Raw genomic sequence first — 27,605 nt, forward strand, 5'->3', positions numbered from 1 at the left:
CGTAGTTTATTACAACACACGTTCTTCGGGTTACCTTTTTCGTAGCGCGAGTCTAAAAAGAAGGAAGAGAATGAGAGAGAGAGAAGAAGTCAGAGAAGGAAAGGATAGTGTTTCGTCCAGGGTCGACTAATGGACTCATTAGTAAGGCTTGCGAGCAGGCCTTGGACACAGGGAGGTGACACAGCACTCCTCCGACGCTTCAGAGGACGTATTTGCATGAACAGGATGATTAGACCAGAACTTGCGAGGATCGCCGTGTTGCTGCGAATTCCTCTGACTGTGGCAGACTCCCCGCAATGGAATTTCCTAACTTAGTACCTCAGCTTCCGTTGTACCTTTACTCTGTAAGGCTACTTCCTCAGGGGCATCGGAAAACCGGCAAAAATGAGCTCAACTAGGTCACCTGAAAAATAAAATTCTTTTAACTTCTTGCACCCTTCCTTCAATGATTTTCCACTATACTATCACTCTGTCCATCAACTTTATGGCGATTTCAAGAAGATATGAAGCATTAAAACTGGTCTATGTTTCATTTCCATGGTCACCTGAAAAATAAAATTCTTCCAAATTTCGTATATCATATTTTCATTCTGTTCGTCAGGATTATGGCGACTTCGAGAAGCTATGAAATAATTAAAAAATGGAAATAGGGACAAAAATGAGCTCGACTAGGTCACCTGAAGAATAAAATTCTTTTAACTTCTTGCACCCTTTCTTCAATGATTTTCCGCTATACTATCACTCTGTCCATCAACTTTATGGTGACTTCGGGAAGCTATGATATAATTAAAAATGAAAATAGGGGCAAAAATGAGCTAGACTAGGTTTCTCTTCCTTGGTCACCTGAAAAATAAAATTCTTCGAGTATCTTATATCCTTCGTTATACATTCAGGGTTCAATAAATTTCACCTGCCACATTTTCATTCTGTCCATTAAGTATATGATGACTTCGGAAAGTTATGATATAATTAAAAATGGAAATAGGGATAAAAATGAGCTCCACTAGGCCTCTCCTTCGTTGTTATCTGAAGAATAAAATTCATTTAACATCTTGCACCCTTCCTTCGACGATCTTTTGCTATACTTTCACTTTGTTCATCAACTTTAAACTAGGTCACCTGAAAAATAAAATTCTTTTAACTTCTTGCACCCTTCCTTCAATGATTTTCCACTATACTATCACTCTGTCCATCAACTTTATGGCGATTTCAAGAAGATATGAAGCATTAAAACTGGTCTATGTTTCATTTCCATGGTCACCTGAAAAATAAAATTCTTCCAAATTTCGTATATCATATTTTCATTCTGTTCGTCAGGATTATGGCGACTTCGAGAAGCTATGAAATAATTAAAAAATGGAAATAGGGACAAAAATGAGCTCGACTAGGTCACCTGAAGAATAAAATTCTTTTAACTTCTTGCACCCTTTCTTCAATGATTTTCCGCTATACTATCACTCTGTCCATCAACTTTATGGTGACTTCGGGAAGCTATGATATAATTAAAAATGAAAATAGGGGCAAAAATGAGCTAGACTAGGTTTCTCTTCCTTGGTCTCCTGAAAAATAAAATTCTTTTAACTTCTTGCACCCTTCCTTCAATGATTTTCCGCTATACTATCACTCTGTCCATCAACTTTATGGTGATTTCAAGAAGATACGAAGCATTAAAACTGGTCTATGTTTCTCTTCCTTGGTCTCCTGAAAAATAAAATTCTTTTAACTTCTTGCACCCTTCCTTCAATGATTTTCCGCTATACTATCACTCTGTCCATCAACTTTATGGTGATTTCAAGAAGATACGAAGCATTAAAACTGGTCTATGTTTCTTTTCCATGGTCACCTGAAAAATAAAATTCTTCCAAATTTCATATATCATATTTTCATTCTGTTCGTCAGGATTATGGCGACTTCGAGAAGCTAGGAAATAATTAAAAAATAGAAGTAGGAGCAAAAATGAGCTCGATTAGGTTTCCCTTCCTTTGTCATCTGAAAAATAAAATTCTTCGAGTATCTTATATCCTTCTTTGTATATTCAGGGTTCAATAAATTTCACCTCTCACATTTTCATTCTATCCATCAAATTTGTGGTGACTTCGGGATGCTATGATATAATTAAAAATGGAAATAAGGGCAAAAATGAGTTCGACTAGGTTTCTCTTCCTTGATGACCTGAAAAATAAAATTCTTCAGGTACCTTATATCTTTGTTTGTATATTTAGAGTTCAAAAAATTTCACTTTCTATCATGTTCTCATTCTGTCCATTAAATTTATGGTGACTTCGGGAAGCTATGATATAATTAAAAATGGAAATAGGGGCAAAAATGAGCTCGACTAGGTTTCTCTTCCTTGGTCACCTGAAAAATAAAATTCTTTTAACATCTTGCACCCTTCCTTCGACGATTTTTCGCTATACTTTCACTCGGTCTATCAACTTCATGGTGATTTCAAAAAGCTATGAAGCATTAAAACTGGTCTATGTTTCTCTTCCTTGGTTACCTGAAAAATAAAATTCTTCAGGTACCCCATATCTACGTTCGTATATTCGAAGTTCAAAAAATTTCACCTTCTGTCGTATTTTCCTTCTGTCCATCAGATGTATGGTGACTTCGGGAATCTATGATATAATTAAAAATGAAAATAGGTCATTCCTATAAACGACCATTTTGTACTACCCTCTTTTACCAAATTCGAGGATTCGTAAATGCAATTTTCGAACGATTTACGCTTCGAAAACGAATATTCCACCCTCAGAAACAAGCTCGCTTTACACCTGAAGCGGAGAACAGGTGTGGATGGCGAAACGCGGAGGATTTGGAGCGCGAAGGGTTGATCCTGCACCCCTGGTGCCTGCAACTGTGATCCGGGGTCACCAGGGATTCCCCGTTGGGCGAAATCGGTCGGCCAGGGTGTGTCGTTTCGCGGGGAATGCAACGGCGATGGGAGAAACGACGAGGTGGGGAATTTAATCGGGGTAAACGCGCGGCGGAAATTCCCAGAAGCGGAAACGACGCGCGAGGTGTTCACGCGTACACGAGCGCGATCGTGGCCGGAATTTCGATCGCGACCTTAGTACCTTTTTCGACGCTCTAATCGTGCATCCCTCTTGCCGCAATGGAAAGGGAGAAGGAGTCAAGGCTCACCCTCTCAACCCTCTTGTATCTGCGACGCCTCACCCTTACGTTCTAAGCTGAAAGTGTCTTTTCTCGCTCCGAACCACTTCGATGGGAATTGTTCCACCCCTTGCCTCGTGATCCCGTGTACCATATAGCCGATCATGGCATCCATTTTGGGAGCAGTGGTTATGCGTTTGTAATTTATTTTCAATTCTTTTTTAATTATTTATTTAGGGGTTTATTCGCCCCATGCACTGAAATTTATTTGAAAACAATCGTATCTGATAATCGAATTTATGTGGGGGTAATTTATCCTCACACTTGGAATTTAGAGAAATGTAACGATTGATCAGTGATCAATAGTGAGATTTATTTTTATTTTGTATTTGTAGAATTTGTAATTTACTGTTAAAGGATTATTATGAGATGGATTTATCATTTCAGTGCAGGGGGTTAATTTGGGAAATTTATTTTTGGGAATTGAGAAAATTCGTGGGAAAAATGATAAAGGAAGAAGGAACTGGTTATGGTGTGTTGTATGCGAGTGCTCTTGTTTCGAATTGTATGCTACGGTACTGTGTTAATGTTTAAGAAAATTTATTGGTGAAATATTTGTTCTAACGAAGTATGTTTCGAGGAGATCATAAGGCAAGGGGTAAGCGACACTAATTGCACTTTAATTGGTTAATTAACCCTCTATAATTAAAATTATCCATTGGTTAATAATTGATAATAATTATTTTCGTTGATTTAAAAATTAAAAATTGATAATTGTTACGAATATATTGTTTAATTATCGTTCGATATAAGTGCAATGATATAGTGATAAAATATTATAGCTAAGAAAATAAAATGAAATTTTAAAAAATCTAGATTATATTCCATTATAGAGGGTTAAAGGAACAATGCAAAAATTCAGATAAATTTTAATTAGGATTATTTCTAGAAGAATAATTGTTACATTTGGTAATGGAATCACTATGATCGTACTGAATGTCTGTTCAAGAAATAATATAAATATATATATACCTAATAGAAAATAAAAATCTATAATTGATCAGTAAGAAGAGAAGAATTGTCATCTTCCAAAATCGAATTTTTAATTGACCTGTGACCAATTACAGTGCAATAAAATGAATTATAAATGCAGAAATTAACGAAGAACACATAAGATCGGATTTTTGAAAGTTGTTAGGAGCTGAGAGGTGCTGTCAGAAAGCTCTTCCTTGGATTCCTCTCGCGAAACGCGAAGATCGTATCGCAGATTTTCGAGAATCCCGACCCCCAAAGCGAAGAAAACCTCGAACCCGAGGACACCGACAGCGCGGAATAAAAATAATCGAAAATCGGTGGAAGATGGAGAACCTTCGATAAAACGTTCAGCCAATTTTCCCAGAAGCTCGTCGGAATTTTAAAGCCCGTGATCGGGCTTCCCGAAAATCGACGAAATTCGCGCGATCGAGAGGAATCCAAGCTTTCGGGTAATTGGTGAAGAATTCTCCAAGAGCCCGACTTAGGGAATCTTTCCTTTAGTTTAATCGCGACGAGGCATTAACGATGCTGCCAAAAACAGAAAAATAATACATTCATAATTGTACGTAGGAATTATTCCATAGTGAAACGTAGCGCCGAATCGTGTTCTGATTATCCACAAATCTCCGAAATTATGCGAAATTCCAATTTTTATTCAAAAATCTGTTAACTCTGTTGACCTATTTTCCCTAAAGCAAAATATTTTAATTGAAAAACGAAAAAACCAGCCTAAAAATATAATTACTCTATCGGACAATAAATATCAACCCCACAATTTTCACCCTTGTTTCGCGCGAAAATAAATTTCTGAAAGAAATTATTATAACGAGATCGAAGAATACGAAATATTCGGCGAATAGAAATTTCGAGAAAATAGAAATTGGTTTGTTTTCGAAATTTTTTAGGTCGATTTGTGGAAGATCGGAACGAAAAAGATGTGTTCTCTCCGGCAGTTTAGTCGATCATCGTACCTACTCGTTTACCGATATTATTGTACACGTCCACCCTTACACTTACACGCTCACACACACACGACACACACACGAGGCGAACTGGCTGTGATTATGTTAGTGTTACGAACTTACGTCGACACGATTAATAATAATAACGATAATACGAATATATCTGTAAATACCGACTAATTGGATATAAATATAAATACGATTATATACGCTGTGATTTGATCACGGGCATATTTAACGGAGGTTTGTCACCTCTCCACTGTGTATCGAAACAATCGATTGCCTGCAATAAAGTCGAAATCGTACCACGGTTCCCGTAATCCTGCTGCCTTCTGCCTTCAGCGCCAGCGGACCCCAAATTCGCCCAATTTCACGGCTAATTTCCTGCCATGAATAATTGGCGAAATAATTTCATCGAAATCGAAGCGATTTCGTTCGAGAGTCGAGGGATTAAAAGGAGAACGCGAATCGATCAGGAGGTAAGATAATTTTGGATTTTTTGAAAGGGTCTTCCGGGGATCTAGGGATCTCTTGTCGCGTGGATCTCTGGAAGGGACAATTTATTTCCCGACTTCGATTTCGTGAGGAGGAAATGAGAAAATGGGTATGAGATTCGGGACTTAATTTCCTTTCTTTGGTATTCTCTTCTTTTTTTCTCTTGCCCCTTTTCTGGGGATTCCAGGAGCGTGGAATTGAATACGATAAGCTACGTGTTCCAGACAAGGCAAGGGTGTTGGTTCGTTTAATTAAGGGGACAGGGATCCTTCGATTTGGAGTTGGTATCTACAAAATGGATAGATTTGGAGAAATATTATTAATACGAATATTTGTATTATGTAAATTGTATTTTATCAGTGTTCATTTAATGAAACAAAAATTGGAAGTTTATTTTAAATACACGAAGCTAATTCTTCTCTGATGAAATAGGCTACACATAAATCTCAGAAGAAATGAAATAAGAAAGAGATAAATATTAAGAAGTTAATAATGTATGTTTTATAATAAGAACTCCTGAAATTAAATATTAATTAATACTAAAAAATAAAAAAATAAATAGATCTTAAAATTTTTATTCAAAACATCATTTAAGCTATAATGTACCTTCAGGATGAGACACAGGAAGACCAATTAAAATTTCTGTAATTGAAATTCCAAATTAAATTCAAAATTTTAACTCTAAATATCGTTTAAACTATAGTTTGCCTTCGATATTATACAAAAACGAAAAGAGGGAGCAAAATTTTAAAAGGGATGAAAAATAAAAATTCTAAACATCGTTTAAGCTATAGTTTGTCTTCAGTATTACATAAAAAACAAAAAGGGGGAGTAAAATTACTGCAATTAAAATTCCAAATTGAATAAAAAACAAAAACAGGGAGTAAAATTATTGCGATTAAAATTCCAAATTGAATACAAAAATTTAAATTCTAAATATTGTTTAAACTATAGTTTGCCATTAGTGTTACATAAAAAAAAAAAAAAATAGGGAATAAAATTACTGCGATGAAAATTCCAAATTGAATAAAAAATAAAAATTCTAAATATCGTTTAAACTATAGTTTGCCTTCAGTATTACATAAAAAAAAAGAGGGAGTAAAATTACTGCGATTAAAATTCCAAATTGAATAAAAAATTTAAATTCTAAATATCGTTTTAAGCTTTTTTACCTTTTCGGTGTAATAAATGAAAAGAGCGAATAAAATTTCAACGATTCGAAAGAAATGCTGGAATCCATCCGTTCCTTTCTCTCAAATCAAACACAACGAGATCCCAGCAAACACCGATGCAACCCCGTTTCCGCTGAAACGTCGAAGGGTGAAACGAAAGAATCGTGAACGTGAGTTCCGTAAACGTTTATTACGACAATCGTACAATAAAACGTATAGTACAAGCCTCTGTGCGGCATTCAGCGCGAATTTACGGCCTTGCCAACGCGATACAGAAACGGCTACCCTATCCCGTGGTCCGTTTCCGGCACGGTGCCCTTATGATTCCTGAAACCGGGGGTGGAAGGACGCGAGAACCGGATGAACGTTGGTGGAGGAAGATCGAGGAAAGTTTCACCGTGGAATCGTTCTTGCTAAATCGGTTACAGTGTCGCTAAGTTTTCATTGATTACGTTAAGATTAATTAAGATTAATTAACGGCTAGGCTTACGGTCTAAATGATAGCACAATCTAAATGATAGTGAGTTGAATTCGCTGACGAATCGACGAACGACGCGTGGAGAAGTTTCCGGGCTGTCGACGAGGATCGATCATAGCACCACCTCGTACGGATCACAAATAGACTATAATTAATTATATCTACGCGGGTATACGGGGTCTAGCGGATAAACAATAACATACAGGATTAAATGCAGCCACGATGGCGGCCATGCCACTGACAGAAACCGATTGCAACGAGGATGAAGTCGCAAATCTGACTGTCGTTCCGAAATGCGAGTTGTTTTCATTACTCGTTTTCTTTCTTTTTAATTATTGTGATTATCAAGGGCTATGGAGGGTTTTGGATTGGGTAACATTGAGCGTGTATTTAATTGTCCTTTTGGAAATAAATTTGGGGTAGTTGAAGGGTGAGTATGGAGCACGTCGTGTCTATATTTAATATTCCTTTTGGGGAAAAAATTGGAAAAATAATAATATTTTTTGAATTAGAATTAGGAGTGGAGAATTTTAATGTATTGAAAACAATAAAAATTTGTTTAGTGGATTTTAAATGGGTATACTCAAAGTAATACTGATAGCCTGGAGTAATTAGTTAATGAGTATTGTTCTGAGTACTTAATATTTTGGAAACAAATTTGGGGTAGTTGAAGGGTAAGTATGGAGCACGTCGTGTCTATATTTAATATTCCTTTTGGGGAAAAAATTGGAAAAATAATTATATTTTTCGAATTAGAATTGGGAGTGGAGAATTTTAATGTATTGAAAACAATAAAAATTTGTTTAGTGGATTTTAAATGGGTATACTCAAAGTAATACTGATAGCCTGGAGTAATTAGTTAATGAGTATTGTTCTGAGTACTTAATATTTTGGAAACAAATTTGGGGTAGTTGAAGGGTAAGTATGGAGCACGTCGTGTCTATATTTAATATTCCTTTTGGGGAAAAAATTGGAAAAATAATTCTATTTTTTGAATTAGAATTGGGAGTGGAGAATTTTAATGTATTGAAAAGATTTCCAATTTCAAATAGATATACTCATTAAAGTAATACTACTATTCTCAACTAATTCAAGCTACAATGAAGAAATTCCAAAATTTAGGAAAAGAACTTGAAGCAGGAAGTATTCTTCTTATATTAAAATATTCTAGAAAATAAATTGCATATTTTTAAGCAAAAATAATTATAGACTGCGAATTTAATTACACGAGGCTCCGACAATTTCATACATAAAACACTGTTATTACAAAAAAATTTCCGAAAAAGAATTTAATCACCGAAGAAGACGTAGAGTAAACCCCCAAGCATCGAATGAACCTTAATGAACTGGGGCAGCTAAATTTGATAAACAAATAATCGCATTAAAATCCAAGGAATATCTCAGCAATTGCCACGCAATCTCGAGTCTTCTAGCCAGTTAATCGCGCTGACTAAATCGCACGGATAAATCAAAACGGAAGACCAGCCACCCCTATTGCAGGCTAATTCCCCGTTAAAGCTGAGGAACGGTAGACGAGGCGCCAACTTCCGTCTTTATCCACTTATCCTTGCGGAGCACGGAACCGCTATCCCTCACAATTACATCCTAATCGATCTTCGCAAAAGCCGTGGATACTACCGTGGCAAGAGGCGTTCATGGGCCGGTCAACGACGCAGCACGAATAAAACTGCCAACTTCTCACCCTCTCTCATTCGAGGACGTTTCTGTTCGGGTAAGCGAGCGGAGAAAATATAATTAAAAGGCACGATCTTCGGGTAATCGTTCGGGATCGGTTCGTTAGGGGTGGGTTTGGATTAAAGCGAGTCACTCGTTGAAATCGACTTCGCATCGGAGTCCAAGCATGAGATTAATCGATTCAGAGTAATTCTAGAGGAGTGAACGTTGCTTCTTTCAGAAAGGATCGCTTCTTTCAGAATTTTATTTGAATCTACTTCAAAGAATTTTTGAGTATAGTTTGGTTGAAGAATAATTGACTGATAATGAAAACAATTTTGGGAAAGTTATTTAAGAATTTTATGGAGGTTGACTTTAGAGAATTTATTTGAAATTAAATATTTATTAGGGTTTATTAAATCTTTCAGTAATCGAGGGTTAATTCATTAAGGGTGAGTTTGAGTCTATTTCAAAGAATTTTTTAGTATACTTTGGTTCAAGAATAATTGACTGATAATGAAAACAATTTTGGGAAAGTGATTTAAGAATTTTATGGGGGTTGACTTTAGAGAATTTATTTGAAATTAAATATTTATTAGGATTCTTTAAATCTTTCAGTAATCGAGGGTTAATTCATTAGGGGTGGGTTTGAGTCTATTTCAAAGAATTTTTGAGTATACTTTAATTGAAGAATGGTTGACTGTCAATGAAAACAATTTTGAGAAAGTTATTTAAGAATTTTATGGAGGTTGACTTTAGAGAATTTATTTGAAATTAAATATTTATTAGGATTCTTTAAATCTTTCAGTAATCGAGGGTTAATTCATTACGGGTGGGTTTGGATCAAAGCGAGTCACTCGTGGAAATTGACCTCGAATCACAATCCAAGAACAAAATTAATCGATTGAGATTAATTTTAGAGAACCGAATATTGCATTATTAAAAGCAATTGGTGAATTATATAAAATATTGGGGTTGTACAATAGTAGTCTATTAGGGTTAATTTTAGAGATTCGAAGCATCTGAGAATTTTATTACTATTGACAACTCGAGGTCGAGTATCACTTAATTAGCACGATACTTAGATCAGAACTGTGATCAGATCAATTGAAAGACAGGATCTTTAAGCGAGCATCGAGGGTTGGTTGATTAGGGGTGGCTTTGGTTGAAGGGTGTCACTCGTTGAAATTGACTTTGGATCGTAATCCAGAAGTGGTCAAATAAAGCTGATTTTAGAGAAGAGAGGGCTGTTCTATTAGGGGTGGCTGGGGTATTTTATTGCAGTTGACTTCGGGGAATTTAGGTTCGAGTATCGTCTAACTGGAATTAAATTTCAATTAGGGTTAAGTCTAGATTAGGACTGAAAAGTACCTGATCGAAATTCCGTGCAAATGTCTTCCTGTCTTCTGACGCATCATTGGCAATGAAACATGATCAAACCTAGATAAATATTTCCCCATTATCAAAATTCGAAACACGATTTCACATAGAAGCTCGATGATTAGCTAGCACCATAATGCATCCACGAAGTATTATATTCATCTTCAAGCGTCTGCATGCATGAGACGAGGTCTCCGTGCATGAGATCGCGGGGACCCAGACAAGATTATCCGAAGATATAGTGATCGCGAACGTGGGTTATAGATGGAAATTATAACGATACGTAATCGGTAAGTAAGCTCGCATCTCGGAACGTGCCTGAAATTTTATCGATCGGGATTTCAATCGTGGCATCGCCTTCCATCAAGCTAATCATCGAAACAGGAAGCAATGACTCGAGGAATTAACACATTCACCGCTCAATATATTACAAATACAAAACCTCCCCTCACTCGAGAAATCCTCACGATCATTCCAGTGCCACTAAAATCCAAAATCTGCACATTCTGATATCAATTTCATGTTTTACAATCTTCTTCGACAATTAAAAAGACAAATATAGAAATAATTAGTAACATCCAATTACAAGATTTAAATGGCAACCCATGTAGGTGTCAATGAAAAACCAAAATCATTTTTTTAATAGAGAAAAGTCAGAATAATTTACGTTTGTTTTCAGAAATACCAAAGTTAAGGTACAAAAGTTAACGAACGCGAGTTTTTCACTTTTGACAGGAACATGGTTTGCCATTTCAACCCCTCGAGTGCAAGAGATTGCGAGAGTTTCTCTACCTTTGCACGACCGCTCTGCCCTACCTGACTCTGTGCAAAATTTACCGGAACAATACATACCAAGCATCCGTCACGAACCGTACCAGCACTTGGACTCAAAGGCCCATTAACTCTGAATCGTTAGATCCCCCATTCCTTTCGTCAATTATCCCAAAACTTTCCCCGGAAACGCATCGAGCAGCAGTGAATCTATTAACTCGAACGAACCTAATTGCAAGGAAAACAGCTTGCCCGAGCACGGGCAACCTCGATCAACACTTGAGCTGCTTACACTGCACCCCGATCTCCGTGCACCTACACTCCAGGCAAGGTCCAGACAGCTCGGTGATGATCCTGCCGACGCGATACATCCTGCCGTAGATGTTGCAACCGGCCAGCTTCAGCAAACTCGCCACGGACATGGGGATCTCGTTCTCCAGGACCTTGGATGGCGGTGCAGCCTCCGTCACGGGATCCAGCGTCTTGGGACTCGTTTTGGAAGACACGTTCTCGTTCTCTGACTCGTGGTTGGTATCAGTGGTCGACCTGCTGGTGGTCGAGGGCTCTGGTGCCTTCGTAGCCTTGTTACCTGGGTCGTTAATCGTGTCCGAGGAGAACAGAAGATCTAGGACGCTGTCTAAGGAGAATATAGGGTCCTCTAGATCTGGGTTAGGTTTAGAGACCGGTCCACCGGTGGTAGAATGAAGCTTCGAGTCGTTGATCTCTATCGACTGATCTGGGACCTTAGATCCAGATGAAATATCGGTGTCGTTGATCTTTGAGGTGTCTAGCTTCGCAGAAATAGGATTTGTCGCGTTGGTGGAAGGTACAAAACGGTCTTCCTGTTTCTTGGTAGTATGGTCCACCATCAGGGGGCCGATTCTATGAGGAACCGGCTCAGAGACGTGATCCAGAGACTGTTCTGATTCCTTGGAATTGTAACTCGAGGCGATCCCTTCTTGCAGGTGGCCCTCTTGAGCAACGTTGTATTTATTCTTCGGGATCTGTCTGTCTGGGTCTTCTTCTGGTCTATACGGTGGACGCAGAAGAACCAATTTGTCGACGAAATCGAAATTCGACGAATGCTGGTGATTGGCTCCTTGGGTCTGCAGAGGTTTCAGAGTGCTGGTGGTGGATGGCCTTGGAGTGGTGATCCCGTGCTCCACCAGATAGGGGATCATGTCCTCGATGAGGGAAGGCAAATCCGGAGCTGGTTCCGTCTTGATCACGTCGCGGAATGGATCCGGAGACACTATTGGCTGATGGAGAGACGGTGCAGTGGCGTCGGCACGGTCTAGCACCACGGTTGGCGATTCTTCAGCCTCCACTGGAATTATTCACAGTGGGAAAGTTATAGTCTCGAAGGAAAATTATTTATTCGGTAGTGGTCACGGGAATTTAAATAATTTTGTTGGAAATATGTAGAGAAAAGTAAGGTAAAGCCCAGTGACGTAATAATTTTGGAAAATTTTATTTGGAACCTTGGAAATAATTTTTTCTGGTTAAAATTTCTTCTTTCATTCAATTATTTGTTACACATGGGAAATGTGAATTTAAATCATTATAATTATTTGTATGATTCGTGCAGGTTGGAAATATGTAGAGAAAAGTAGAGTAATAATCTATCCAGTGGCGTAATAATTTTGGAAAATTTTATTTGGAGCCTTGGAAATAATTGCAAATAAATTTTTTTGGTTAAAATTCCTTCTTCCATTCCATCATTTGTTATATATGGGAAATGCGAATTTAAATAATTTTAATTTAAAAAAGGTAAGGTAAGATCCAGTGACGTAATAATTTTGGAAAATTTTATTTCTAATCTTGGAAATAATTTTTTCCGGTTAAAGTTCTTTTTCCCATTCGATGGTCTGTTCTACATGGGAAATGTATTAAGTTCTACCTTATTTTCATCTGATAGAAATTTATTCGAAAATGTGCTTCTTTCCGGGAATTTTGTAGCCGAGCAATTTTGAAATTAAAATTATGCTAGGATAAATTTTCCTCCATCAGTTTTCCCAAGAATCCCGCAAGCTTTCTCATACCACAGACGATTTTTCCGCAACACGTCTCCTCGGTGTTGATCCTTCTACATCCGATCTTCAGAGGCGGACATTTTTCCGAGGAGCACACCACCTCGCCGTAGTAGCACATGCAAATCACGCAGATACTGCTGCTCGGCAGAATCTCCCCGTGACGGTACTCCATATTCTCGAAGAGACAGTTGCTGGCTGAGATTTATGAAACAAAAGCGGAGACTCTCGTAATGCTTCGAAATTCTCAGCGTGCCGAGCTTCAAAATTAATTAAAAATTATAATCTAACATCCTGTAACTGGCTAGAAAGACATATCTCGTGGTTCATAATTATTTTTCGTTGCAATGCAGAAAGAATAATAACAAATAAGAACAAGAGCTGCTGTATGCGAATTTCTTGCTGAGAAAAGATAGCAATGAGTATCCAGAGAATATTATAACAATATATAGTAACATAACAAATGTAACTAACACAGACGTGTGACTTACTTGTAACGTGGAGTCGCAGAGAGTTAATAATGCAACGAATGGTAGAAAAACGCGGTGTGATAAGAAAAAATATTGAATTTGCATGGAACGATCGTTACCGTCGCTTTTGCGATGAGGATTCGTGATTGTTGCCGGAACCACGGTGACGCCTGTCCCGATTTCAAGATTCAGATCGGTAGAGTGGTAAGGAGCGTCGAAATAGGGCGGTTCCCTCGGCACGAATCCACCTTGAGGAAAACAAATCGAGTTCAAAGAAGAAACACGGTAAAGTCAGGCTGTTTTAGCATAAGTAACTGAGACTACGTAACGCGAAAGGGAAGCAGTCTGCAGGAGGGAAATCAAAGGACCTCGTCTAATACCATACGCGTGAACGCAACGTTCGCTGAAACATACACTCTATAACCTATATAACAGAATTTTTAAATTATTCGCGAATTATATTACGAAATCGATTAAAAATCCGGCAAAGAGGACTAAATATTAATAAAAATCTGTGTTACACAAAAATTAGTATGAACAATTCCAAAGGTGTTCATAAATTATATTACGAAATTAAAGACTCAATAAAGTTAAAATTAACCCTTGGCACCTGAGAGAGGGGTTAATAAAAATCTAAGTTACGCAAAAATTAGTATTAACATTAGTATTAAAATCAATTAAATATCCCTTATCGTGGTAGGAAAATAGAGACTAATAAAAATCCGTGTTTCATAAAAGTTAGTATCGATAACTATAGTAATTCGATCAATGTTCACCATCGATGCACGAAAAAGATAGTTAGTTGAGTTGAGAAGCGTAATAAACCGCGAGTAATAATAGAATCTTTTTCCAAGTAGTCGCATTAACAGAGCCGCAGGAAACTATTAAAAAGCCGTGAAAGAAAATTAAAAAGGAAAAATAAGGAAAGCGGAAAAATGGTGTTCCTCGAAGGTGCGACCACGCGAGGGATCGTGGTTTACGGAGGGCGTAAAACGCGAACGGCGTTGACTGAATGTATTCGTGGGACGAGTTTAAAATACGACCCACCTTCGGTCTCCACCGGCGGACTGAATCTGTTTTCCTGAGTGGCGATATCGTAAAATCCCGAGGTGTCGGTGGGCCGCAGCTCCGGAGGCACCACCACCGAACCGGAAGGATATCCGGTGACCGGGGACGGGACCGTCTTGTCTTTCACCAGCGCGTCCGCTGCCACGAAGGGAATTATCCTGCATGGAAACGCAAAAATTTCTCATTTCTATCCACCACCTAACCCGTTCCTTTGTCCCTCCTTGAAAGTGAAAAACACCCCGAAGACGCCATTATCGTCGGCCATATTTTATTCAACTTAGTTTCGATTAAGTGCAGCATTAAATCTTCAAATCATGACACGGTGTAGCGTTTGATTCTTTGCTATGATTCATTTTTCTTAACCAATTCGAATATTTTAATTAATTGCAGTTTCCTTCGATGACGAGGAGATCGTCGTCGAAAGTTTGACAAAGTAATGATTGCTTCCCGTGAGTTAAATCATGACATCATGACTTGTAGTAGCTTGTGATTTTCTGCCAAGATCTATCGTGACACTGGGTTCATTTTTCTTAGCCAATTTGAATCGAGAATATCATTTGTATCATTTTGACACTTGACAGAGTGTTGAAGCTAGGTAAAAGAGATCCATTCAAAAGAACTGATCTTGGCTATTTGTTTTAGCACTTGTTGACATCGTGTAGCTACATTTATCAAGATAAGCTTAATTGTACCCATTATATAGCTTCAATTACTATCACCAATGTCCACTATATTTAGATACGTCTATTACACACTAATATTTCAATATTAACACGTAGTGCCCAGTCCGTTTCGCTTGCCTTTCCATTCAGGCCTAGACTAGGCCATCAAGTGGGCCACCGATGGCGGATGAAGTGTTCGTGAAATTCGGAAATACTGTACCAATTGTTATAACAGGAATTCCCAAACGTTAGGTACAAAGATGGCGAAGAATTTAACACCAAAAGTTAGTACCTTTTGATCCTAGTCTAGCCCGGTTACTGACGACTTAACGTGGCACTTATCAAGATAAGCTTAATTGTACCTATTATATAGCTTCAATTACTATCACCAATGTCCACTATATTTAGATACGTCTATTACACACTAATATTTCAATATTAACACGTAGTGCCCAGTCCGTTTCGCTTGCCTTTCCATTCAGGCCTAGACTAGGCCATCAAGTGGGCCACCGATGGCGGATGAAGTGTTCGTGAAATTCGGAAATACTGTACCAATTGTTATAACAGGAATTCCCAAACGTTAGGCCCAAAGATGGCGAAGAATTTAACACCAAAAGTTAGTACCTTTTGATCCTAGTCTAGCCCGGTCACTGACGACTTAACGTGGCACTTAACGTGTTAAAAGCTTTAACAGATCAACCCTCTTTTTCTCTCTGAGAAAAGCTAACACGAATGATCAAAGAAACATAGTCACTTCGAATAACGGCATTTATTAACAGTATTTACCTTACCTGACATTCGGTAACGACGGTGGCAAAGTCGGCTCGCTGTAGTCGTAATCATAATCCTCCCCCTTCTCCCGATGAGTGATGTTCAGAATGGCCTCTACGTCCGGCGGGATCGATCTAATCGGATTGATCGTGACACCCTGTATGTGACCCACCGAGACGTTCGTTTTCACAGTCACGTTCATCACCAGGATGTCGTCCGGCATTAACACGGTGGATGACGGCCTGGTGACGGACCCTTTGCCCATCGACTCCGTGGTCTCGGCCGGTTCCGCCTAATGGCAACAGGTTATGTAGTTCTGCCTCGACTTCGCGGATTGATACCGACTGCTGGACAAACCCGACGTTAATTGATCGATGCAGAGGCTACGAGTGTAAAGTCAAAGGTGAACGACGTGTCCAATATCGGGGAAGACGGAGGATCCGATGACCTCCCACCTCTTTCTCCTTTCGTTAGCTCTCCCTCGCGAGATTTTAGATCGAGATAGCTGAAAGACGGTCTTTTGTATGCTTCCTCATTAGCTTCTTTACTAATAGACTGTTTCAGGTTTGCAGATAGCTTTTAATAACCTTTGCCGAAGCAATCGTGATTAATTATTGTGGAAATAAGAAGTTCCTTTGACAGGGAGGAGTCTTTGCCTTGGACAAAGTCTAGCAAGTAGCTGTCAATTTCTTACTTTCTAAAGAGAAGATTCGCATTTTACAATCCCTATGATCGTGAAAATCTGACATTACTTTTACGTGTCATCAGGCTACCTGTACTTCAAATATTTGGGCCCAATTATTTCCTAAACTATAGTTGGTTTCAGAACATCTCACTGTTCAACATTCACTCCCAAGATCACCGAGCACCCCGAGTCAATGGGTGCTTCTTTTATTTATTTATTATCAGCATCCCATGACTCGTAGACACTCTGATCATATTGACACCACTTGGACTAGGTCCTACTAAGCATCAATAAATCACCAGCAGACGAATAGTGTACAGGCTAGAATCCCACCATTACTAAAAGACTACAGTTCATCCAACGAGACGAGGTATCAAACTCGCCGTCTATACATAATAAGTGCATGATCAGATCAGTGCCAACTTCACAGTACCAGACCAAATGATTCCCTAGAACATTTTTTGGAACAATGAAACAGTGTGGATTCCGAACATTCTTTGAAACCCTTCATTGTATTCCGACTCGTTAAAAGATCCACAATAACTGAGCAAGAGTCGTTCCTGAAGCTCAAGGAAATAGACCAAACTAGCTACAAACCACTTAACTGATTACGCAGATATTAATGTAAACATTGGTATCTCGTCTCTTGGACAAACCACAGAGAATCCATGAAACACACGGAGACTGGAGATAGAAGGTAGTCAAAATCAGAACATCAAGGCAAACACACCATATTCAATCGAACACATTCGCTCTTTGTATTAGAATCAAAACCAAATCGTCAAGGCAAATGCACCATATTCAATCGAACCCATTTACTCTTTACATTATACTAAATAAGAAACTGCAAAACCTCGTTTGAACCAACTTACGTTTGCAAAAATGGGTATGTAAGCATCGTATGATTAATTCTTCCTATAGAAAAGTCGCACGAAAAATTCATAGAAAGACATGTCATCAATTGGGATTAAAGGTCCTCGAATCAGAAAACTGTGTTTCATCCTTGTTCTCTATAAGTGACGTTCTATGAGTGTAGGAATGCTAGGGTTTGAGAGTGAATGCAAGTGAATAATTGGGCCTACCTATCCTAGGTAATGGACAATAAACAGCAGCCAAGGGTTCAGGCCGAATGTTCAGAGTGACGTCTGAAGTGCACGTGGAAGAACGAGTGACAGCATGCAAGGATATTAATGACTAATGAGCAAAAGTTAGGAATGCATCTGAGTGTTTGGGTACCTGGTCCACCGAGGGCCAAGTCGCGAGGAATATGAGTGGACGAGAAAGAAAGCATGCATAGGAGAGAGTATGTTTAAATAGGAATGCAAGGGCTGTCTTAAGACAGTCCTTTTCGGAGTTTGAAAGAGTCTATGTGAGAGTGTTAGTTGCGTGATCATATCAGTTATTAATCTAGTCTTTTAGTTTATACTGTAGGATATTTTTAGGCATTATTAGGGTACGATGGTCGAAGTGATCTTGTAGAGAACACTTCACCAGGTTTAGGGGACTCGTTAAGGTCTGACCGTCAGATGGATAATAGGAGGTCGGGGTTAGGCCACACGAAGGTGACTCTTCGGAGAGCCTAACCAGGCAGGAGAAGTCTCTTCCATCCCTGAGCCTGGCGTGGAGGGAGTTTTCTCCTCCTTCGAGAGAGGCCCTTGCCTTTCAGACAGGTTTAAAGGGGCCCGTTCTGGAAGATAGAGTTTAGTTCGTTAAGAGTTTTGGGAGAGTCTTTAGAGAGGAAGTTTAGTAAGAGTTGTTCGTTGAGAGTTATTAGTTGCAGTCTTTAAGATTTAGATAAAGTTGAGATTAAGTCAGATCCAGTCCCTAGTCTGCGGAAATTTAGGGTCGAAGTACTTTCCAGCATAGTAGAGACTGTGTAACCCTACTCCTAAGTCTCTTTTAGCTTGCAATAAATATATATTGGAATAAAACCACATCTCTTACTTCTTGCTCCTGCCAATCAAAAGTATCCCTACATAAGTGACACTTGGAGCGATCAGTTGCAACCGGTTCCAGGTGAAGCTAAAAACGCGAGAGGTAATTAAAATTCCACGGTCCTCCCGGGATCGAGAACAAACTAGCCCGAGTTGTGGCAATATTTTCCAAGCGATCGAGCCAAGTAAGTATCCTGTATCCACTCGAGGATCCTCGATTTATTTGTTATCCTCGAGCGATTTGTTTGCGCACTAACCGTGGAGTTGGCGTGCTCGAAATCCTGCTCGAGCTCTACGCTCGTCGTCGAGGTTGTATTCTTGTTCCTCACGGTCACGTCGCGCATCTTCTCCACCTCCTGTAGCTCCGTCACCGTGTCGTTTCCGGTCGCTTCCGGCAAAAGGGTCGTCGATTCCGTAGTCGTGCTCGTAGTGGTCGTGTCGTCCGCCGTTGACAGATCCTCGATCAAGCTGATCGTCGTCGACTCGCCGACGCTGTTCGTCGAGGAAATCGTCGACGAGTCGTTGCCGAGATCGTCGTCCATGATCGACAGAGTCGATTCCAGAGTGGTCGAATCGACGCTCGCCGTTGACTGCGAAATCGAGCGTCAGTGGTGCATTCAACATCCCACTTTGCTTAATATTTTGCCAACTTTCTTCACACTTTGCTGCTCGAGAGCTGACTATCAATCATCGAGTAATATTTAATACCTTAATTGTGAAAATATAAAGTCTCCGGGTGAATATTAGTCATTTCGTATTCTAATATTCAATAGCTTAATTTTAAAAATATAATATAGTCTTCACTTCGACTTCTCTAATATATGACAGCAAGCTTCGAGTGCAAAGTGTCAAAAATCATTAAATATTGAAAATCAAACGTAGATCGATTGCATAAAATTTTTCATATCAAACGAGATATTCGAATTGGGTTAGAATTTTAAAATAATATCGATAACCTCATATAAGCAATAATAAAAGGACATTGTCAAGTATGTCAAATAAATATGGCAAAGTGTTTGGTATGGAAATAAAGTTCAAAGTAGATTACTTTACTATTTAGTTTTTACTACAATTTCTAATCTACTTTGAAATTTGAGTTTACTTTACTATTTACTTTTTACTATAACAATTTCTAAACTCCACATCCTAGCAATGTGGGGGCGATCCCTTCCCCTGCGTTTTGTGTTTTGTCTCCCATTTTTGGAGACTTGTGACTTGTGACTTCGTCTGGTAACCTGCTAGCTCTAAACAGGCCAGTTCTAACTGTTCGTCCATTTAATAAAGATCTATACAATTTTTCCACCGTTTCCACTGACTACTATTCCTTTGCGTTATAACCCTTAACAGAAATTAGTGCAGAATAATAGAAATTAAGAGGAAAAGAGTATATTCGAGGAAAAATCGATAAAATTATCTCACTCTAAAATTTTGAAGGATTTTTAACTTCTTCATCTTCGAATATTCACACGGGTATCTGTTCGAACTGTCTGCAATCGACATACGTTCAAAAAATCGGAAAACCAGTGGTGCACGCTCCACGAGGTTCTCCATGGATACGAGGATTACCTCTTCAACGGTACCAGCAGTGGTGGTGGGGATTTCCGGGCTGGATTTCACGTAGTCCACCGTCTCGAGGATCTCGTTGTCCATGATGTCGGTCTCGAAGGTGGACGGCCAGGACGTGGAATCGGTCGCGATCGAAGACTCCTCCTCGAGCTCCTTTGTGCTCGAATCGATTCGTTCCTCGACCACTCGATGACCTCGTCCCTCCACCGGAGGATTCGTTATCTGATCGACTGCCGGCTGTATAGAAATATTATTTTCTAGTAGCTCGTCTCGTCAATCGATCGCGAATAGAAAATTGAAAGCAATCGTCAGTTAAAATCATAGAATTGTAGATTCGTTTGGTTCTTGAATGAATTAAAATGGAGTAAGAATATTCTACTTAATCGATGGAGATGAATAGGTACAGTATCTGGTTAGTATGACGAATAGGGAGTAGTTAGCGATCGAGCTATGAAAGCAGCGATTTATCGAGTTGCTGATACATCGAGTAATTAGATCACTGAAGTTCGGGTTAGTTGATCACTGTGTCGCATTTATTTCCAGCAAGTATCATTGGGTTATATATGAACGTAATTAGATCCGTGATTGGTTAGTCCAGAACCCAGTTACCTAATTTATATGACATCACGAAGTCTCCTCACTCACTTGTTACTGAGAGGAATACCAATTTCCTGTAATCTGCCATTTAGATACTTCATTCCATTTTTATAAAATGAATATGGAAGACAGGAAAAGAGCAGAAAGAAATTGGCAGAAATTGACATTTGAAAATCACTTGTATCATTCAAAAATTTTTAATTTCCTAGAATTTATTACTCTGCTGATATACTCTGTTTAGATCGTAATCAAAATGTAAACTAGGTTAAAATTTTGGAAAATTAATATTGAAATTTCTGCTGATAGTTAAATGGAAGTCGAGAGGGAGCGATAGGTACGCCAGTTTGTCTTCAATGGACGCCTGTGACGGCGTCGATCCTCGATTCCGCTGTCATCCATCGTCATAAAAGATGGTCGGGTTCGTTCATGGCCGGTGCCACGTGATTTACAAGCCGGATGGAATTTAATTAATGCAATCCCGCTGGAATGGACGCCGCGTCAGTTAGACATTTAACTTAGTTAGTCGAGGAACGCAGCGTGAGGCATTCCTCGTCAGAGATCCGAGCTACTCGCAGGACCGGCTGTGTGCCGTGTTTGTTGCTTCGACTGTTACCATTTGGTAATAATACCAATTGGAAGATGGATTGGCTCGTTCTTCCAATTCCGTGCTCGGGTATTCGCGACGGGGAATGGACTTGCCGGATTCACGATTAATAGCAAACCTACCGCGGCCAGTCGTTGATTAGCAAAATGACTCAATTTCTCAGAGAAACGACGGAAAAATGAAAGAGAACAGAATAAACGTGGTACAAATCGGTGTGTAAATTATGGTAAATTATTACAGTCGTAGTATCGAGTAACAAAAATGACAGGGTCCAGCGTGGAATTTTCAATTAAAGTTTAAGAATGGATATTCGACCGGGGTAGGTTTAGTGTTAACACACGTGTTCGAACGATATACTGCGATCGTAAACTCAGTCGTGCCTAAAGGAACAAGTGTTCTGACTTTTGAAACAGTAATTTGAGATATTTAGAAGAAATAAGGTGCATGAACTGCACTAAATTTCAGGTGGACATTATTGACAATAATTTATAAAAGTTTAAAACTCTTTCGAGTGACTTGGTATTGAAGAATTGGTAGAAACTGATAAATTCAAATTGAGAAATAATTTTCTAAGTTTCACTGCTTGATAAACATTTCTAATTACGATACTAAACAATGGATAATATTAAATATCGAAACTTCACCGTCTTGTTATCTTGGTACACTGATCAAAGCAACCATAAATCGCATATTAAAATGAGGAAAATAATGATTTAATCTTCCAAAATTTTAGAAAAATCGTAAATAAGTATGCACAAATTTCAAAATATGTTTGTACCAATAAAATTAAGAATAGTATAATGATCCATAAAAAGAATCACTGCTCGATAATAACCTAGGAGTCCTATCGATCCAGGCAACCATAAATCGCATATTAAAATGAGGAAAATGATGATTTAATCTTCAAAAATTTTACAAAAATATTAAATGAGTATACGCCAATCCTAAAATATGTATATACCAATAAAATTAAGAATAGTATAATGATCCATGAAAATAATCACTGTTTGATAATATCCTAGGAGTCCTATCGATCAAGGCAACCATAAATATCATATTAAAATGAGAAAAATGATGATTTAATTTTCCAAAATTTTACAAAAATATTAAATGAGTATAAGCAAATCCTAAAATATGTATATACCAATAAAATTAAGAATAGTATAATGATCCATGAAAATAATCACTGTTTGATAATATCCTAGGAGTCCTATCGATCAAGGCAACCATAAATATCATATTAAAATGAGAAAAATGATGATTTAATTTTCCAAAATTTTACAAAAATATTAAATGAGTATACGCAAATCCTAAAATATGTATATACCAATAAAATTAAGAATAGTATAATGATCCATGAAAATAATCACTGCTTGATAATAACCTAGGAATCCTATCGACCACAGTAACCATAAATGGCATATTAAAATGAGGAAAATGATGATTTAATTTTCCAAAATTTTAGAAAAATCGTCAATGAATAAACACAAATCGCAAGATATGTTTATAACAGTAAGCTCAAGAAATGGAGATTATGCCTACAAACTCATGCACGACAGATTTTATTACAAAAGCGTAAAGCAAAGTGAGAGAGGTAGTTATTCAGGGAAGAAGGAAACGAATAGGAAGGTGTTTAAAAATAGAGAATAAATGAAACGTACAAAGAAATTGGTCTCCTTGCGAAACTTGGCGTAGTCCTTGCTGATGAACGCGTACGAGGCGTAGTTCTGGGTGGCCTTAACCTCGATGCTACCGCCTTGAACGTTTAATCTGTCAGTTTCTTATGGCATTCGGGCTAGAACACCTAGGTGGTAATCAGGGTTGTGAAAGAGCACAGGGTTTTTGCTGGGCGCCCCACCCGGCTTGTGTATTTCCGACTTTTCTTTCCCGACTCCTCTAACAAGGAGCCCGGAAGGAAATTGGAACTATCGTTCGCCTTCTGCGCCCGGAAGTGTCGCCTATCGTCTGGTCCCCGCTTCGGATAGCTACGAGATTTTTGCCAACGATGAAATTACTTTTCCACTATCCTCCGCAGTCTTCTAATAGCGAATGTTTGTGTTATTTCATCTTTTAATTCCGCGAGAAATTTAGAAAAATTCTTCCTCCATCCCTTCGTCGAATTTGAAGAATACTCTTGCTAATTAGGCCCTGTTTGATGATTAGGTTTTAAGGGAGATCGAGAAATATTTATTTCGCAATTTTAATTTCGCGAAAAATTTCGCAGAATTTTTTCGCAATTCGTTTGATCGAATATCCTTATTAATATTGACCGCAGTTGGTAATCAGAGGCTTTAAGGGATATCGGGAAATATTTATTTCGCAATTTTAATTTCGCGAGAAATTTAGGAAAATTCCTGCTCGATTCTTTCGTCGAATTTGAAGAATACTATTGTTAATTAGGCCCTGTTTGGTAATTAGGTTCCAAGGGAGATCGAGAAATATTTATTTCGCAATTTTAATTTCGCGAAAAATTTCGCAGAATTTTTTAGTCGAATATTCCTATTATAGACTACGGTTGGTAATTACCATAGATATTAAGCGTAATGGTCATCGCGACTTTCGAGAACGCTGAAACGAAAAATTAGGCAACGCGGGGATAAAAATTCCGATCTTTCCGAGAGCCACGAAATCACCGAGGATATTATACTTTTCACGGGATCCGGATACTCAACGGAGCATTCAAATTTAATGATTTTCCACGCGATTCCACGTTCCCTGGCGATTTTCTAATTCGATCCCGACCTCCTCTACCTAGCGACGTTTCCGAGACCCGGGATTCGAATTTTTGATGAAAAATGGAATTCTTGCGGATCTAATTACCCAAGCTAAAGGCAAACGGGTAACGAAGTTTGTTGACTCGGAGCAAATGGCGACTGGAAATTCGCCGATTCGAATTTATTAATCCCGATCGATCGAATGAAATTCGACAGGGAAGAATAGCTGCGAAAAATTGAAGACCTTTCGTATCCCAATTCAGTGACCTGTTGGCCATTCCATATTCTCATTCGGTGACCTGACTCGATCTAAAACTTATTCGTCCATGGCTCCCGGTTCCCTGCTAAAAAATTCATTCAAAGCCTCCGGAGAAATCCACCAACTTCGACTCCGATATCTTCCTCGTAACAAACCATCGACTTCGTACCCCATCTTCGCATCCTACCAATACCAACTTCCACCATGAATTCTCTAGTACCAATTTCAATGACTACCCCAATCGACGATGGAACAAGAGGGTCTGGGAGAGTCTACAATATCCTGTCTCGTCTTTAATTCCCTGCAGAACGTCTGTCTCACGATCTGTCATCTGACGTTAATAATCATTATAATTAATAAATTAACTTTTTCCCTTATTTTTCCGATAATTGATCTGTCTTCAAGATCACTCGATTCAGTGAATAATTGCTACAATTTCAAATACAACGTTTACTCGATAAATTTATATTTATTTTATACATACCCGATATTACATTTGCATTTGCATGGACTAAAAGCAACCTGTCCGAAAGTTAATCCGCCCTTATTAATTCCTAATCCCACGCCAAAAGGAGTTGGCGACCCAGAAGACGACCCAGTTAACAGGTTGATTCCTTCTATTTTGAATATACACCACGAATTTACAACTCAGTTTAAAACTTAAAATTAGCAACGTCGCATATTATCCCGTTCTCTGCAAAATTTCGCATCAGCGATCCTAAAAACCGGTCTAAATACCGTCAATCAGCATGGGAAGAGAAACGTTTCCATCGATCCCCTAACGACGAGGTATTTCTGGATAATCGCTGTGCGCGAGTCACCTGTGCACGTCTCGTTATTAAGGTAACAACACGGACGATAGGAATGAAACTGGCCTAGGGGCCGGATTTCAGGGTTACGAGGAACGGAAAACGCAATCCGGGTGGGCCAGTCGGGCGGGGCGAAATCGCGGCAACCCTGATGCGAAGGCATTGCGACTCACTGCAGTTGTAGGTGGACGGACAGCAGTGTCCCTCGCGTACGATCGGGCTGCAGCCTTGAAGAGGAGGCGCGCAGGCGAGCGGCACGCAGCGCACCGCGCCCATCGCGCAGAAACAATTGTCGCAGGCGGCCTTCCACTCGATGTCCCGGACCATCTCACCCTCCTCGTACACCCTCGAGCCCACGCGGCACCCTGCGAACCGAAACTCGGTCAATTCTCCATTTACCCCTTTCCACGCGTGCGGCTGATCGATGGCTTTCAGACGGCTTGTCTGGTAGCCGGGATTCTCTCCGTGTGGGTGTCGTCCAGGTGTCATTACTGTTTCCAGGTTAAATACTCGTTAAACGGTAGTTTCTGACTGGGGAGTTGGTATTAACCCTCTTCATTGGGGTGAATGAGTGATGGCTTTCAGACGGTTTGTCTGATAACCCGGGTTCTATTCATCTGAGTGTCGTCCGGGTGTTATTACTGTTTTATGGGATATATTGATATTCACGGATAGGGAGTTGGTATTAACCTTCTTCACCGATGTGAATGATTGATGGCTATCAGACGCTTTGTTTGGTACTTGGGGTTCTGTTCATCTTAGTATCGTCCGGGTATCATTATTGGAATCATCATTAGTGAAATATAGTGATATTAAGGGGTTGAATACTCGATGAACAATCGTTTCTTGCTGACTAGAGTATTGGTGTTAACTGTTTTCATGTTTGCGAGTGATGAATGGCTTTTAGATAGCTCAGCTGATAGTTGGAAATTAGGTAGATGGCTCTACTAGGTCTACGTGAATTATTAAATATTCTCATATCTAAAAATTAATATTAATCTTGTTCATCAGCATGAGTGATGGATTGGTTATGGACAGCTTGCCTAATGGTTAACGTTCAAATAGTATCGCTATCATCTATTTCCCCTGACTTTGTATAACAAAGAAACGTATCCAAAGTAAGAATAGAACTATATAAGAGACTTGAGTGCATAAGAAAACATTTGAAATGGTAGTATTCGACAGACAAAAGTTTAAAATCGAACTCATATACCACGACTCGCTCTATCTACTTCTGGCATTACTTCTTGTACTCCGAGAAATCGAAACGGAGGACTCGTAATCCGGTAATCTAACTTGAGACGGACTGGAGAACAACGAAACAGCTCGGTAGGAGTATAATCCGCCGGATCTGTTCGCCGGAAGTCGTCATAAAGCAGCAAAAGCCAATCTCCTCGCGCCCTCACCGAGGGTATAGCCGAGTAAAAATGTGAAGGAAGTCAATATCGATCGACCAGCCGATCCTGGCCTCGTTCTATCGCGGGAATGTCACCCTGGGGCGTTATTAGACGGCTACGACGCCTTCCTGTCGATTCACGTCGTGATGGAAACAATGGAACCGTCGTTCCATCGTTATTCAGAGTTTTCACGACGTACTTCCGGTGGACGGAACTTCGGGCGATGCCGGAGGAGGCTGGCTTCGAGGAGAGTTTCCGGCGAGCTGCGCGGGATTAAGTCGGTGGTTGGAGTGGACTTCTAATGGGGTGGAAACGAGGCTTTGGATGGAGGTTTAAGTTTCAAGCAGCCACGTGTAACTGGCCGTTAAATGGACAAGCAACGGCATCCGGGAGTGTTGGTCTTTTGGTAGATGAAGGGTCGTGTGGCTTAAAACCGTGGAAAAGTAAAGAAATTGCATGGGATCCCGATATCCGAACGGGTTAACTCCTTATCTACCAACCTGTGGACTCCGGTTCGATTCTCGAGTGGGTTGCAAATTTTCTTCGTTTTTCTCGGTTTAAATAGTTCCAAAAAATGAGTTCAAAACAAACCCGATTCCCAACTATTATTTATAAATCATAAAATAAAACTTTGGACAAATTTGATGTCCTTAATTAAAAATGGAGGATATATTCGCGTGGAAAAAAAGGTGTCTGGGTTTTTACATTTAAAATTCGCATATGGTATATTTGGAGAGAGGGTTTGTGGCTCCAAAAAAGAAGGATGTGTTTACACAAATCGAACATCAAATTAAATACATAAAAAAAAAGTTAAAAAATAATAACGAATTTATTGGAAGAAATAGACATTGATGACATTAAATGATATACATCCCCAACCCGAAAAAAAAAAAAAAAAGAAAAGAAAAGTCCTGATGTTGTCAGAGTTTTCCCAATGACACGTAATAGACTGTAAATA

The 27,605-nt window shown here is 39.1% G+C and overlaps 1 protein-coding gene across 1 annotated transcript in view; it reads right to left on the reverse strand.

Annotated features, from left to right (window-relative positions):
• Positions 1-11,353: 11,353 nt before the first annotated feature.
• The window catches only part of LOC108552369 (uncharacterized), a 68,858-nt gene continuing 52,606 nt past the window's right edge, over positions 11,354-27,605 (reverse strand). The window contains 10 exon segments of the mRNA XM_017906875.1: positions 11,354-12,166; positions 12,248-12,408; positions 13,124-13,309; positions 13,701-13,829; positions 14,629-14,807; positions 16,103-16,374; positions 18,959-19,291; positions 20,268-20,504; positions 23,130-23,224; positions 25,424-25,615. Of these exon segments, the coding sequence (XP_017762364.1) occupies positions 11,354-12,166; positions 12,248-12,408; positions 13,124-13,309; positions 13,701-13,829; positions 14,629-14,807; positions 16,103-16,374; positions 18,959-19,291; positions 20,268-20,504; positions 23,130-23,224; positions 25,424-25,615 (2,597 nt within the window).

The sequence above is a fragment of the Eufriesea mexicana genome, unplaced genomic scaffold (assembly GCF_001483705.2).
Source record: "Eufriesea mexicana isolate 0111107269 unplaced genomic scaffold, ASM148370v2 scaffold6328, whole genome shotgun sequence".
NCBI classification, from domain to species: Eukaryota; Metazoa; Arthropoda; class Insecta; order Hymenoptera; family Apidae; genus Eufriesea; species Eufriesea mexicana.